Consider the following 16,235-nt stretch of genomic DNA (forward strand, 5'->3'; position numbering starts at 1 on the left):
AATTCTAAAAATGAGTATTTGTATGTTTGAATACTATAATTGGTTTATTAACCCAATTTAAAACTATCAGACAATGAGATGTTTTAAATGAGAATTTCTAAAATATATAATATTCTCGTTAAGGTTGGTCATGGGTCGGATTTGGATATCACATTTAAACTCAGACCTATTAATTTTTGTGAAATCATACCCAGACCCGACATCTTAGAGTCTGAAAATTTTAGACTCGAATGACTTTATGGGTTTAGGGTCCTAAATGGATCTTGACTCTTGATTTGATTATTCATATTTAAACTTTTTTACAATTTAAGAGTTTCTTTAATACCAAAATAGGTATATGGATTATATATAAGACTAAATTGAGTCCAAATAAGTGAAGTATTAAAAATAAATTTAGAACAAATTTTAAATTAATTTTGGTGTATTTAATAGATCGAGTCTAGGTCCAAAGACCCTAGACTAAGTTCCAAACTCATTTATTTTTAAGAACCCGAAACTACACATGAATTTGCTAGGTCTCAAAAAATTATTCCCTTCGTAGACACAAACTTGTTAACATTTATATTTTAGACATTATTTTTACTTTTTAACATTTCTATTTTGAATAATATTTATACCAATTTTAAAATTTCTTTTCTATATATCTTCTCTTATTATCTCTTATTTTTAATCCTATTCCACAATTTAATTGTCCATACGATGTTCATAATTGTTGTGCAATTGTGAGTTGTTATTTCATGATGATGGAGGGAATATATAATTAAAGACAAGCATATTTTACATATTTTATCCATCAATTTATTAGATATTTTATATCATAATTAGTAAAGGTCTTCTATCTAAACAAAGATTTTTCTTCTAAGTCAACTCTACTAATTCAAAGACAATCACTCTTCATACTACACCACATAAATAGCACATTTTCCACGCAAATGGACATCCATAAAACGATTTTTTATTGACAAAATCAAAGAAGACTAGTTTTTTGCTAATTATCTTTTCTTAAAACTTATGTATCCCTAGATTTTTTTTGAGGAAAATGAAGAAGTACAAGTTACAATGGTCATTGTCAAAAGGAAGTACACAAAATAGTGGATGATATTCCTTGGAAAACTGATGCTTCACCAAAGCAAGTAGACAAAGAGTCGGAAATTCCCTAAATTATAGTTGTATATCAAGTAAATCTTAGTATCAAGGAGAACAACATACATCGATCAATGGAAACCGTCTAAAAATAGGTTGGTCATGATGACTTGGATCTATTTATTTTGAATGGACTAGGATCTTATAATATTGAACCCAAACCCATCGATTTAGATCTAAGACAAGTTTGATCGGATTTGAGTCAAAGATGAGTAATTAAGGTCTAAGTTGAGTTTAGATCTAAAAACTGTAAATCCAAACACAAACCCAATTAATTTTTCAAAAATTGTTGTATGAGACGGTCTTACTGAGAGACAAGTTTTATACATGAGTTAAATAGCTCATCTCATGCATATCATGAGAATATAGAGTTTTTGTTTTAGATTGTACCACCGAGAGACGCTTTCTAACTCTTAATTTTTTAAACTTAATTAGGGGTATTTGGTATGAACTTTTTAATACCAAGTAAGGGATTCAATTACCATTACTCTATATTTTTTGTTTGGTATGATATTAGGTTAACTCAATCCCTTATTTTCTTACCACTCATTTATGTCAAGTAACAAATTTCCCTTCTATGATCAAATAAGTGTTTTCTTTACATTTTCATGTCAAACAACATATAACTAAAACTCATATCCTTACCCTTATTCATTTTTATCATTTTCTTTTTCATTATATTTTATGTTCTCGTACCACACCCCCTAAATTTAGAGTCAGAAAGCGCATTACAAACTCATGATCATATCCAATTGAGACCTTTTTGCCAAGAAATCGAGCTTATAGAATTACCAACAAGACGTTTGAATGAATTTGCAGACTACAGTAAAAGCAGTTTCCCCTTATATTTTGGCTAACGATTCGATCTTAGGATTACCAACGAAAGGAATGTCCGACACTGATGGTAAATTTTAATCACCTCTAACGTCACAAATATCAAGTCTGGTTGCCAGTTGCTACAAGTCTCTCAATCTTAATTAATCAAACTTAATATTCTCATCTTTGAGGACAACGTTAACGTCATACTTGCACAATTGCAAGAAAAAGATATGGATGTTATGATTGGTGTGACTTGAGTGCACATTTGTTGTGTGCATTCATGTGGTGACTCTTGGGATGGAATCCCATAAGTATGTCATGAATGGGTGTATTAAGATGAGTCTTGATGATTGTGGTTTATAATGATGATTAAAGTATGAATTAATGAGTTATTCATGGGAGTTATGGGACTTAATAAAAAAGTGCAAAGGTTTAGTTCAAGATGCTCTACAATGTAAGGTCGAGCAATACTGTCAGAAGCCCTCTGAAGTGTCGCTCGACCGAGCGAGCTTCATGATGGGTCGAGCGAGCAGACAGAATGCAGACAGACACTTACTGTATCCCGCTCGACCAGGCCACTCGACCGAGCGAGCCTCTGCTTTGGTCGAGCGATGTTTCTGATACTCCTAAGATGTTGTTTTTGACTCTTCAAGTTCTTGGAGATGTTTTATTATCATTTATTCATAACTTTAATATACTTAATGTAACTTAGTATGACCTCTCCTATAAATAGAGAGCTCTCAATCACATTGTAATCACATCCACAAAATACACCCCAAGCCAAACACTAGCCTATATCTCTTCTCTATTGTAATTTTCATATTTGAGAGTTCGGCAATATTGAAGTTTGGAACACATTGTTCGAACTCTAATACATCATCGTTTTCAATGGAAATCATGATAAGTGAAGAAATAATCAATTAATCCCCCTTAATGGTTAAATGCATTCGCTTTGGGCCCAGAGGAGTAGTAAAAGTCGTGCCAACCAATACATAAGGAAAGAAAAGTTGACGGAAATCTAATAAATAAAAATAATAGTCCGGTTATTATTACGTTAACAAGACATAATTTTTGGGTAAATAGGGCAAATTGTAAAGAACAAAAAAAATCCTATTTACCCTCATAACCAATCTCACCCCTAATAAACCGTCTCTAGTCTTCATAGAATCAAAGTTTTCTTGATGCACATCCCTTGAGAAAAGCATACCCTTATCGTAAATAAAAAACAACGAAATATTAAAAGCTTAATCCGGAAACCTCAATAATGGAAACATTTCACCTAATTGTAAAACAAAAGGTGTACAATTAGTATGTCAAAAGTTTAACGTTAGAATTAATTAACACAAGAATCCATAACTGAATAGTAGAGGAAAGGAACATCGATACAGATCTTTAGGCGGAGTTCCACCACATCCCTTAATCAGAGCTCAAATCGTCATATCCCCTCATTCTCAACCTCCCCAGATTGGCGTTGTACCATCAATGCCAAAAAAAAAAAAAAAAAAAAAAAAAAAAAAGAAAAAGAAAAGAAACAGCGAAATTAATATGCAGAATATGAACCAGAAGAGTAGGAGTATATGCATAGAATACTCTACCATTGAAGCTCAACTATTAGGACAACATCTGACAGCTGCACATTTTGGATAATTCCATAAACTAATGCTAGAAATAAAAAAAATACAAGATAACAGCATTCATCTCTAGATTTAATGGACAACATATGTTCTGACCCAAAATAAAAGTTTCATTTATCTGTTGGGTTGCAATGTATAAAAGTTCAACGATGTTGAAACATGGACAAAAACCGGAAGAGCATTTAACACAAAAAGTATAGTACCTACGACTAATCTATTAATATTTGCAACGAGAACCATTACTATTTTTGACATGTTTTGACTTTTGAACCTATATCTTCACAATCAGCCACCAAACTTGTTCATCATCTTGGCTATTATTGGAGCCACCTTCGGATTCGCTTGATGCTTGGCCAAGTTTGCCGGGTTCTTCATTACTGTAAAGGGTAACAAATCAAGGGAATTCTCATAAATTTGATCAAATCCTTCACAATACAAGTGAGCTAAAAAACAGATGCAAATAGGTAGACATCAAAAGACCAACCATAGCATAAACAAATACTATAACATATCAGCATGAAAACAAAACGCTGTAACATTACTTCATTATTTGGGATAGGTAACAAACCCTGATTCCGGTTATCAGTCTCAACTAGTGACTCTTAACTCTCTAAAGCCAGCCCATTCAAAAGCCCCCTCCTCCGCCAGTCCACTCCACCTCATAATAAACAACTCTTGATTGAAAGAGCAGGAGGTGAGGGCTTACTAATTCAACCAATCATGATGCAGCAAGTGCAACAAAGGTAGTATTGCTAGGATGGACTATGGAGTATGACAAAAAAGACAAATTAAATTGTTATCCTATGGCCTTTTAACCCTAAATCAAGCAAGGAATGTGTAGTTGATCGACATAATTTGAAGTCTCAGAAACCCCTCCCCACCGGCATTTTTATAAGCAAATCATCCTAAACACAACAAAACAACCGCTACAACAAATTCGTGAAGACTTTAGGTGACTCTAGTTATGGACATTTTACAGCAAGCATGAGAGGGGCCTAAGATTCAGGGGTGGAACTACATCCCACTAGGGCTAAACTCTAAAGCACTGCCTACATCTCAAAACAAATATACAACCCTTCCATTTGTCCCAATTGCTCATTCAGTACATTAAATTTGAAACATTCTTATAGTACCCATTATGCTACTTCTATTAACCAAGAATTTTGGTAGACTTAGAATTCAATAATGAAACTATACCTCATTAGTATGAAGTACTATCTACATCTCGAAAAAAAAAAAACAATTGTTTTGTGCTCCAGATTTATAATTTCACATCAGTACATTTCAATAATATAATTTAACACTGTTGAAATTACTTCTACTAAATAAAAATTTTAAGAACGCCATAGAATTTCAAGAGTTCAAAAGAAAGTTCTAGTATTTCAAAATATCCTTAAACATGACCTCGTATTAAATGAGGCCAATTACAAAGAATAAAGAAGGTAAGATATTAGGAAATTATCCACATAATTTGACATGGAAGGTCCTATGATAACATCTTCAACATCAGCATACACTTATTTTTAGTTAATTAGTTTTTGGTGATAACTGATAAGCAATGATCATGAAAACAGCTCCACTAGTAAGCTAGTATTATTGAACATGCATGCAGATATTAAAAACAAACATTACTAATCCCATTCCTTCAAACTATAACCCAAACAAAACAAGTTAGGTTCGTGGCATTATTCAAAAACACAAGTTGTTTGGTGCATAGTTGATGAATACAATAGCCACATCAACAGTCAAAAGACTCAGAACTCAGAATATAATGATATTTGTACTAACCATCATTAAGCGCTGCCATGACCTCTGGATCTTTAAAGGCTGCCATCAGCTCAGGATCCTGATCAAAGAAAGCACAATCATAAATCACAATCATCAACCAGTAGATGAGCTAAAATATTCAAGGTTCAAATTTTACATGACTGCCTAAAACTATTAGGCAAGCTAATCATCAATGAGTAAATCATTAAGATCAACATTCAATTGCCAACTTCAAACTCACATTTAAGATTTTGCTGAAATCAACATTTCCAGGCATCCCCCCAGGCATGCCTCCTGCTCCAGGGAAGCCTCCAGCCATGCCCCCTGCTCCAGGGAAGCCTCCAGGCATGCCTCCTGCTCCAGGGAAGCCTCCGGGCATGCCTCCTGCTCCAGGGAAGCCTCCAGGCATGCCCCCAGGTCTACTTGAAGACGATTTCTCCTCCTCCTTGGCTTTCTCATATGCAGCCTACATTGGAAGTTAGCTATGTTCTGATCCACAGGAAGCAAAATAACATTGATTTAATTAAAGCAAAAAATATGATAAAAGTAGCAACCTGTGCTTCAGCCCGTCTGCGCTGCCTTTCACGCTGATCCCTTCTTTCTTCCCTTTCCTTGCGCAGCCTATCATACTTCCTCCTATGCTCTTCAATCCTGTGTGCATTAGGTTCCACCTGGTTACCAAATATAATAGATGTGTCAGAAAAAATTATCTCCCAAACATAAGATGGAAAACCACATAACACTAAATAACCAATTCTAACGAAATATGCTACTCAGTATTCTTCTCTCATATTAGGCAACCACTATTACACATTTAAGCTACCTGTCTAGTTATGATTAAAATATTGAACCAATTCACTTCTTTAAGATAATCTAGGATCATGTCCACCCCTTCAAATTCCAATAAAATTTATACTAGCAAATTGTTTATTTCCAAGCTCCAACATTGAACACATTGCTACACAGATTTTTATACTAGGAGTGATAGTAATAATCGGTGTGGCTATGATCCCTATGAGGGTTAGATACACCAGGACCTCAAATGTTTAGGGGAAAAATGCATTGGCATTATGGTCCCTATATAGAACTTATTCAATGTTAGGTAAGTTGCTAAATTCTAGCATATGCATCATCTATACAAGAATTGCTAATAGCTAGTCAAACAGCACCATCAGACCATTGCCAAACACGGACTATAATTTTTAATTTAAGCTAAAGGTTGCACCATGATCCTGATTAATGCAACCAACAAAAAAAGGACTGCATAATTGGATGCAGAAGCTAAATCTCTCAGAAGTAAATCAATTGTAACAAAGTCAATTCAGAGAGAAATTATAAGGATTCAGAATTATTGAACCTTTTTCAAGACAGCATTTATTTCTTCATCATAGTCAATTGTGGAAGCCACATGCAGATCTTTTGCAGCCTCTTCCCATTGACCAAGCATTGCCCTTGCCATGCCACGGGATTTGTAACCTTTAGCAGAATCAGGATTTATCTGTAAACAAGAATTCAGGATAGTAGTGATTTCAGAAAGGTCCACTATGTAACAAATAATAGAGTACCACAACTTACTGTCATATCAGCAACAGTTTATGCATAAATTGAGTAAGAAGCAAGCAGTAGAATTGTCAGGCATTTATGTATCTATAAATATCATATTTAGTGGACAGGTAAATGCTCTTCGAGTACAAGTATAAATAAGCATATTTAAGAACTCCATTACAGATATGCAAGACATACATAAAAATAAATAGGCTATTTAAACCATAACCTTTTCAAATATAAAAAGTATGCCAGCACATTATACCTCCAAGGCAGCATTGGCATCTCGGATAGCAGCATTTGGCTTCTTCATCTTGACATAAACACTAGCTGTGGAACAGCAATAGAAATTCAGCAGAAAAAACAGCATGCTACAATAACCCATCGTTCAACAAGAATGAAAAATTCTACATATAACCTGAAGCAAAGCATGAGATTATTGGAACAGAAACGTTTATCACTCAGTTATAGAAGACAGTTACCTTATATTAGAACAGTTATTATCATGAGTAATAACTGACATTCTTAGTTTCCTAAAAATAGAATATTGCTTATGTATATATACAGAAGGAGTTACTCCATTATGCAATAATAACAACTGTAATTTTTCATAGAACAACAAACACAGTATCTTCAAATCTTCATAGTATCAGAGCCTTAAGGTTTAAATCCGGGAAGGTCTCATCATCTACCATATCTTACCTGCAAATGGCCGATTTTCCAGAAGAACAAACACACAATACCCCAATGTCCATGGAACAGTTGGAACAGATGTTCCAGATGTTTCAAAACGTTCCAGATGTTTCAAAAACTTAACAAAACAAATAACCAAACAGAAAATCCAACCTCTGTCAAAATTTCAGAAAAACTCACATATCACAATTACACAAAATGGTGCAAATTAATGCACGTAGCCATTGGAGGTCGAGGGCGGCTCAGCCACATCACTGCCGTCCCTCCACCCCCATCAGATCCCAATTACGTTCAATGGGAACAAAGAGACTTCATGGTCATATCATGGATAATTGAGAATATAGATGGCGAGATTGTCAATCAGTTCCTAGATTATACAACAGCACAAAGTCTATGGCTAGGAATCGAAAGCCTTTTGGGATATGGAAGGGATGAACTTCAAATCTTTGATCTCAATTCCAAGGCAGCAACGATGAAACAAAGCAATGATACTATAGAAGCTTACTATGGTAAACTTAACATGCTGTGGAAAGAGATTGACCGGAGAATGCCAAACCCAATGACATGCTCACAGGACATAACAGAGTTTAATAGATACATACAGAGACAACGACTTTATCAATTACTCACTGGAATTCATGATAATCTTGACAAAGAAAGGAGAGAAATTCTCAACACTGAACCCTTACCGACGGTGGAGATAGCCTATGCTACAATCAAACGAGAAATAGCACGCCGACGGATTATGAATGGCGTCCCATCACTGGAAACAAATCCCTCAGAGATAGGATCGGGCTTGGCCACAAGAAACAAAGTCTTCCAGAAAAGCCGAGAAGAAGATGAACGGAGAAAACTCCGATGTACTCATTGTGGTGGTTCAAGGCATACTAAGGAAGGATGCTTCAAGATTGTGGGATAACCTGAGTGGTGGGACGATCTACAGAAACGACGGGCCGCCACCAAGGCACTAGCAAGCCGGACCGGCGGCAAGGCCCACCAAATTACCGCTGACCAACCCGATACATCATGTAGCAAATCAGTTAAAGGTGACTGGGGCAAAGGGGAAGGAGAAACAATAACCACAGAAGGAATGGACTACACTGGTGAAAACCAAAAAGAGGAAGAGAGAGAAAGTCTAGCCGTCTGGGAGGAAGAGAGAAAGGGGGACACTAAAACCCTTATCCCACCTATTATTTATAATCCAGCAGCCCTTATCCCCACCTCAAAACCCTTAAGCCCAAAAACAAAGCCCAATACCAATTCGAGCCCACACAACCAACTCTCCACAAGTCTCCTTAGCCTTAAACGTCACCCTTAATGGATATTTGACTGCAGGGCAACGGATACAATGACCTTTGACCCTCGTGATCTTTAATTCACTTATCCTTCTAACCGAACCCACATACAAACTACCAATGGGGACTCTGTACCAGTTGACCAAGCTCGACCAGTCCAAATCTCTCCCTCTCTTCATCTTAAAAAATTGCTTGTTCATTCCCAATTTATCTCATAAATTATTGTCGGTTAGTCAGTTAACCAAGGAATTAAACTGTACTGTGCTTTTAACCTCTGACCATTGTATTGTGCAGGATGCTCAGACAGGGACGATCATTGGGCGTGGTACTGAACGAGGTGGACTGTACTATGTCGATGAGGTGATTCAAAATAGTGGTGTAATGCTTGCTCATGGATCTCCTGCTCACTAATTGAGGACTTGCAATCGTCGTTTAGGACATCCATCCTTAGGTTATCTAAAACGTTTTTTTCCTTCTCTTAATAGTTGTACTACATCCCAAAATTGTGAAACTTGTGTACTAGCTAAGAGTTTTAAACATTCTTATTTTTCCAATAATACTCGTGCTCCAAAACCTTTTGATATTGTGCACTCTGATGTATGGGGCCCAGCCCCACATATTGACTTTCATGGTTTTTCATATTATGTGTTATTTATTGATGATTGCTCTCGAATGTGTTGAGTTTATTTTTTGAAACACAAATCTGAGGTTTTTGATGTCTTTGTGAAATACTATAACATGATTCTCACTCAGTTCCATGCAAAACCAAAAATCCTTCGCTCAGATAATGGTGGTGAATATATTTCTCTTGCAATGAAACAATTCTTTATCGATCACGGCCTTGTTTATCAAACCACCTGCCCCGACACTCCGCAACAGAATGGGGTTGCTGAACGTAAAAACCGTACCCTACTTGAGATATCCCGAGCTCTCATGTTTGACACTCATGTGCCTGTCCATTTTTGGCCTGAGGCTATTGCTACTGCCACCTATCTCACAAATCGAATCCCCTCTAAAATCCTCAACTTCCAAACTCCACTTGCCACCCTCAATACCTTCACTCCTGTTCCCTCTTCTCAATCCCTTCCTCCTCGCATATTTGGGTGTGTTGTGTACGTCCACCTCCCCTCTCGGGTTCGGACAAAGTTTGAACCTCGGGCAGTCAAATGTGTGTTCCTTGGGTATGGCACTACACAGAAGGGCTATCGATGTTATGATCCTGTCCATAACAAAATGTATACCACCATGGATTGTGACTTCTTTGAACACTCTATCTACTACACCCAGCCTCGATCTCAGGAGGAGAGTGTGAGTGCGGATCTCAGCTGGTTAATTCATCCCTTGGCTGATAGTCGAGCTCCCAAAGAACAAGCCACTGACATTGTTACTGAATCATCTCCTCAGACTACTACTCCAGTTCCTGAGCATCCGGCCGAACAAGAGGTAACATCGAGTTCTACTGCTCCTCTCATTAATATATCAATTGACTATAATGTGCCAAGTAGCGTTGTTGTCCCCAGGAAATATAATTTGCCCCCTCGAAGTACAAGAGGAATGCCTCCGAATCGGTATGATCTTGAGTATGAATCCCAGAGGTCCCGATATCCTATTTGTAAACTGGATGATGAACAATTAGCTGAGACAGTTGTCGCCTTCAATGCATCTCTCTATTCTAGTAATATTCCGAAAACCACTGAAGAAGCCCTCAAAGAACCAAAATGGAAGCAAGCTATGGATGAAGAGAACATGACTCTCCAGAAAAACAGAACGTGGGAGCTGTGTAGATTACCAGGTGATAAGAAGACAGTTGGCTGTAGATGGGTTTTTTCAGTCAAGTATCATGCTGATGGAACCATTGAGAGCTATAAAGCAAGACTGGTTGCTAAAGGGTACACACAGACTTATGGGGTAGACTATTCAGAAACATTCTCTCCTGTGGCTAAAATCGATACCATTCGAGTTCTCTTCTCAGTATCAGCAAATAAAGATTGACCTCTATTTCAATTTGATGTAAAAAATGCCTTCCTACATGGAGAAATTGAAGAAGAGGTATACATGAAGCCATCACCCGGGTACTCAGATAAGTTTAGTCAAGGAGAGGGGTGTAGACTTAAAAGGGCTCTATATGGCTTGAAACAATCTCCTAAGGCGTGGTTTGGGAGATTCACTACAGCAATGAAGAGATTTGGCTACAAACAGAGCAACTTAGACCATACCCTATTTCTCAGGAGGAGTGGAAACTGAATTACATGCCTCGTGATCTACGTAGATGATATGGTGATTATTGGAAACGACCCTAAGGAAATTGATCGACTCAAGAGCAAACTATTCCAAGAATTTGAAATGAAAGATTTGGGACAACTGAAATACTTCCTTGGAATAGAAGTCCTAAGATCAAGGAAGGGGATATTCATCAATCAGAGAAAGTACATTTTAGATCTCTTAGCAGAAGCAGGGATGTTAGACTACAAACCAGCAGAGACTCCTATGGTAGCTAATCACGGTCTACAAACTGTTGAAGGGGCAGAAGAGGCAAATCAAGATCGCTATAGAAGAATGGTTGGGAAACTGATCTACTTGTCTCACACGAGACCTGATATCGCCTATGCAGTAGGGATTGTAAGTAAGTTCATGCATCGACCTCAAGCGGAACACATGACCGCAGTCCTAAGGATCCTAAGATACTTAAAGACAACCAGTAATAAAGGCGTTTTCTACTCAAAAAATGGTGACCTTGATCTTATTGGTTATACAGATGCTGATTGGGCTGGTGATCGGGACGACAGGAAGTCTACCTCGGGATACTTCACCCTTGTAGGGGGTAATCTAGTCACTTGGAAGAGCAAGAAACAGAAGGTAGTTGCTTTGTCAAGTGCAGAAGCCGAATTCAGAGGGATAGCAAAAGGAGTTATAGAGATTCTGTGGATCAGAAAACTAGGAGAACTAGGCTTTCACCAGACACAGGCAAGTCCTTTATACTGTGATAACAAAGCAGCGATAAGCATTTCTAAGAATCCAGTCCAACATGATCGAACGAAACATGTTGAAATTGATAGACACTTTATCAAGGAGAAACTAGAAAACAGGGTCATTTGTCTTCCTTTTGTTAGATCGAAAGATCAACTAGCTAACATTCTAACAAAAGCCGTTTCATCAGAGGTCTTTAATAGCACTTTATGCAAGTTAGGCATCGGTGATCCCACGACCTAACTTGAGGGGGAGTATTGGAACAGAAACGTTTATCACTCAGTTATAGAAGACAGTTACCTTATATTAGAACAGTTATTATCATGAGTAATAACTGACATTCTTAGTTTCCTAAAAATAGAATATTGCTTATGTATATATACAGAAGGAGTTACTCCATTATGCAATAATAACAACTGTAATTTTTCATAGAACAACAAACACAGTATCTTCAAATCTTCAGAGGTAATAGATATTACCTCGAGTAGCGTACATTATAGCTGATGTTGGATTGAGTGTAATTGCAGACGTCAAATGCTCAATTGCGTCCTCCAGCCTACCTATAATTTCAAAGATCACGCATTAATACAGCCAATGATGGCTGCAAAAAACACTCAAATACTTGAAGGAAAAAAGACAACACCTTCAGATATGGCTTCCATTGCCTGTATTTTTGCTTCTTGGGCTGCCTCACGGTTCTCATCTGTGACCTCGACTGTAGGATCACCCATCTGCAAACTCCCAATCCCAATAAGAGTCGCAACTTAAAACATATTAAGAAAAAAAGGTCCCAAAGTATACATTAAAAGATATCACCTAATTTTAGAAAACTTGAAAGAGTAGTTAATTGTTTTTCTTTTAAATTTCAATGCATTTATTTTAAACACATAATGTCAGTAACAATATAACCCTACTTAGCGAAGTAATAAAGAATTGCACCATTCTTGCCCTTTAAATCAACCATCTATCATAAATTCATAATACCATCAACTTTGAAAGAAAACTTGATATAAATAAATAATGGAGTCTACTACAGCATCACATCGCCAAATTACTTTCCACTAAAGTACTTCTCTACTTGATAGGATAAGGGAGCCAAATTTAATCATCTCTACTCTCGTAAAAAGAAAAAGATTATTTTCAATTGAAATTCTCTTGATTTCAAGCACCATTAACAATTCCATCAAAAAAATTTTAAGTGTACAATTTATGGATATGCATTATGATATAAGTGCCATAAGAACTTTGTATACTTTTTATTTATACTTATCCTAAATAATGATAGTGGAGCAATATGTGACAAAATCACACGCCTATCAAAGTTGTTACTTGTTAGGGTTTATTTAGTCCTTATTCTTAAAACACTTTTTAATATAGTGATTTACAGGAGAAGGAACGGGAGAATTTTAAAGGAATATAATTTCCTTAGTTTGAATCACAGTTTTATGTGTGTTTGGATGAAAGAAAAAGAAAGAGAGGGATTTGAAGGGATAAAATTTCTTGTTTGAATAATAAAATGGGAGGAAAGCAATTTGAAGGGGTGGTATTAAATGAATAATTTTTGTTAAGATTTCAATCTCTCTAAAGTTAGAAAGATTTGGAGGAAAACTTTAATCTCCTTCCTTTCCCCTCTCTTTCCTGCTAAATAAACAAGAGTTACTTTTCTTCTATTCATCTTTCCTTCCCCTCTCTTCCCTTCCGTTTTTTCTTTTTAAAATTATTATTCAAACATAACGTAATAGAGATAAATTTGAAAGAAAAGAATTTAAAAGAATCAAGTCCAACAAATCTCTCAAAATCTCTCCAAATCTCCTCCCCTCCCCTCCCCTCCTTAATCAAAAATCCAAAGAATGTGTAACTCCTCCTTAATCACAATCCAAAGAATGTGTAAAACTTAGAACGAAAAGTAAACATGTGATTTATTGTACAGCTTGGAGATCCTTAAGTCCTATAACAAAATATGTATAAAAAGTGGGAGTTAAGCACAACACCCCATTTTTCTTTACAACTGCTCCTTTGTATATACTTCTTCGTTCAATCATACTTGTTATATTTCACTTTACTGCAATATTTAATATTTTAGTTATGGATGACTACAAATTATAAAAATAAAATATTACGAAAATACACAATTAGACAATTAAAATAAAATCAAACTTAGAATATGAGTACTTTTTTATATGTTAATCGCAATATATCTAATAAGCTTTTAAGTAACGAACAATACCAAAAAAAAAATATTTTGTAACAGAGGTAGTAATAACTACCAATATATTATTCTTCATAATTCTAGAAACAAAATGTGTATCAAACTTAGGTAGTGTTTGGCCAAGCTTTCACAGCAACTTCTGCAATAGAAAAACTAAAACTTGGCCAAACACTGCATTTCTTTTAGAAAAGTTGAAACAATTTTGAACAAAGATAAAAATAACTTCTAACTTCTACAAGGGGCTACAAATTATAACTTCTCCTCCCAACTTCTCAAAGAGCTCCATACTTTTCTCGATCTTATGTTAAAAAAATTCCTATATTTTCTCCAACTAACTATGAAAATCTTTTTCATTATTTTTTTTCTTTCCTTATATCTTCCTCCAACATTCAAAATTTTCTACTTCATTGCATAATTATTCATTTGTTATCACAACCAACATCTCAATTATTTTAAATAATTCTACGCTTATTGAATATTATGCGATCAAATTACATCAAAATTTCATCAAAATTTCATGTATGTTTTATCTTTAAATTTACTAGCACATTTAAATGTTTTTCTATATAGTAAATTGTCAAATTTGGGATTTATTTTTATTTTCAATTACTTTAGTGTATTTGAATTTTTTTTTATGCTATATGTTTTTCTATCACATAACAATACTAATTTTAAGTAAACATGGGAAAAAAGCCAAACACAGAAATTGTTTTTTTTTTTTTTCCAAAAACTCTCTTTCAAAAATATAAGGCTAAACACATATGTTTAAAAAAAGTATTTCTTTTTAGAAACAGTTTCTGCAGAATTACTTGGAAACAAAAGTTGCTTTCCAAAAGTTAGGCCAAACATACCCTTAATAACTCGCAATTCGTATACAATTATACATGATTGAATTAAAAACTAATACCTTTTGAGGAGGATCATTATCAGGTTCAACAGTATCACCTTCTAATTCTAAATCAGATTCAACAATTTCCTCCTCTTCTTCTTCCTCTACTACTTCTTCCACATAAGGTTTTGTATTCGCCATTTCATCCTCCTCGTCACTCTCATCACCAGCATTCGATTTCTGATCACAAAAACCAATAATTACAATACAATTGAACAGCAAACGCAATCAAATAAACCTAAAATCGAATCGAAAATCCTTTTAAATGTACCGATTTTCCATAAGCGGAAGCAGGAAGCTTCCCTCCCAGACTGAAAACAAAAAAGAAGGAAATGAGTACAAAATTTGAGAGAAAACGAAAAATAAAGATAGAGAGAGAGAGAAAAAAAAGGCGACGCCGATGATTAATTTATACCTTTCGATGTAGTCGCGGAAGAAGGAAAGAGAAGGGTCGGAGAGAATGGAAGGGTCTGATTTACAGAGTTCTACGAATTGCTTCAGTTGCTTTAGTTTAGATTCCTCCATTGTTTCTTACTGAAACTTTGAAGGTCTTCTGAAATTATTCGAAAGATTACGGTCGAAAAGATGATTATGAGGATTTAAGAACTTGACGGAAAAGAAGAAATGAAGAATTGAGAGTTGTGCACTTGTGTGCTTAAAGCGCCAAAGTTGTTTCTAGTTTCTAGTAGCTTCTCTTGCTTAGATGTCAATTAGGTGTGGAAACTTGATTGAATGTTAGCTTTTTACTGTTTGGGCGTCTACCACATAGCCCAATCACTCTTTGATCGTATTTTTCGTTATGGTATGAGTTATTATCTTTCATCCCTCACTAAAGCCTGAACATATATGAGCGGGACACACTAAAAACAATAATAATGGTGACTTTTATTATTATTTGTGATTAGATATTCCTTTATCGGAGACTCTAACTTTGCAATAAAAGTCTAGGGCTTTTTTGACATGAATCAGTGCTTAGTTCATAACCTTGATAATAGGTGTTTGTTTTAGGGATTTGAATATGAAGTTTTGCATATATTTATATGAGACGGTATTACCGTGATATATGCCTTATGTTTGGATTAAATAGTCCAAATAATAGAAAATTTTTGTTTATTAGCTTCTTGTTTGAGACCGTCTAACTATGAAACCGTCTAACCATGAAACAGTCTTACAAAATGATAAAGTTTTACTTTTGTCATAATCTTGTTTCTTTGAAGGAACAGCAAGAAACATGTACTTAGAAAAAAAACTCATTTATGTAACCATTTGAAAGA

At 35.5% G+C, this 16,235-nt stretch overlaps 1 protein-coding gene across 1 annotated transcript; it reads right to left on the reverse strand.

Annotated features, from left to right (window-relative positions):
* Positions 1-3,543: 3,543 nt before the first annotated feature.
* LOC130801210 (FAM10 family protein At4g22670-like) lies at positions 3,544-15,758 on the reverse strand. Its single transcript, XM_057665003.1, has 11 exons — positions 15,377-15,758; positions 15,233-15,272; positions 14,980-15,141; positions 12,507-12,594; positions 12,343-12,423; positions 7,174-7,238; positions 6,721-6,861; positions 5,918-6,034; positions 5,605-5,829; positions 5,385-5,442; positions 3,544-3,973 (listed from the first exon to the last, which is right to left on the reverse strand). The coding sequence occupies exons 1-11, from the start codon at positions 15,484-15,486 to the stop codon at positions 3,882-3,884; spliced, it is 1,179 nt and encodes a 392-aa protein (XP_057520986.1). The 5' UTR covers positions 15,487-15,758; the 3' UTR covers positions 3,544-3,881.
* Positions 15,759-16,235: the final 477 nt, after the last annotated feature.

This window comes from Amaranthus tricolor, chromosome 15 (genome assembly GCF_026212465.1).
Source record: "Amaranthus tricolor cultivar Red isolate AtriRed21 chromosome 15, ASM2621246v1, whole genome shotgun sequence".
Taxonomy (NCBI): Eukaryota; Viridiplantae; Streptophyta; class Magnoliopsida; order Caryophyllales; family Amaranthaceae; genus Amaranthus; species Amaranthus tricolor.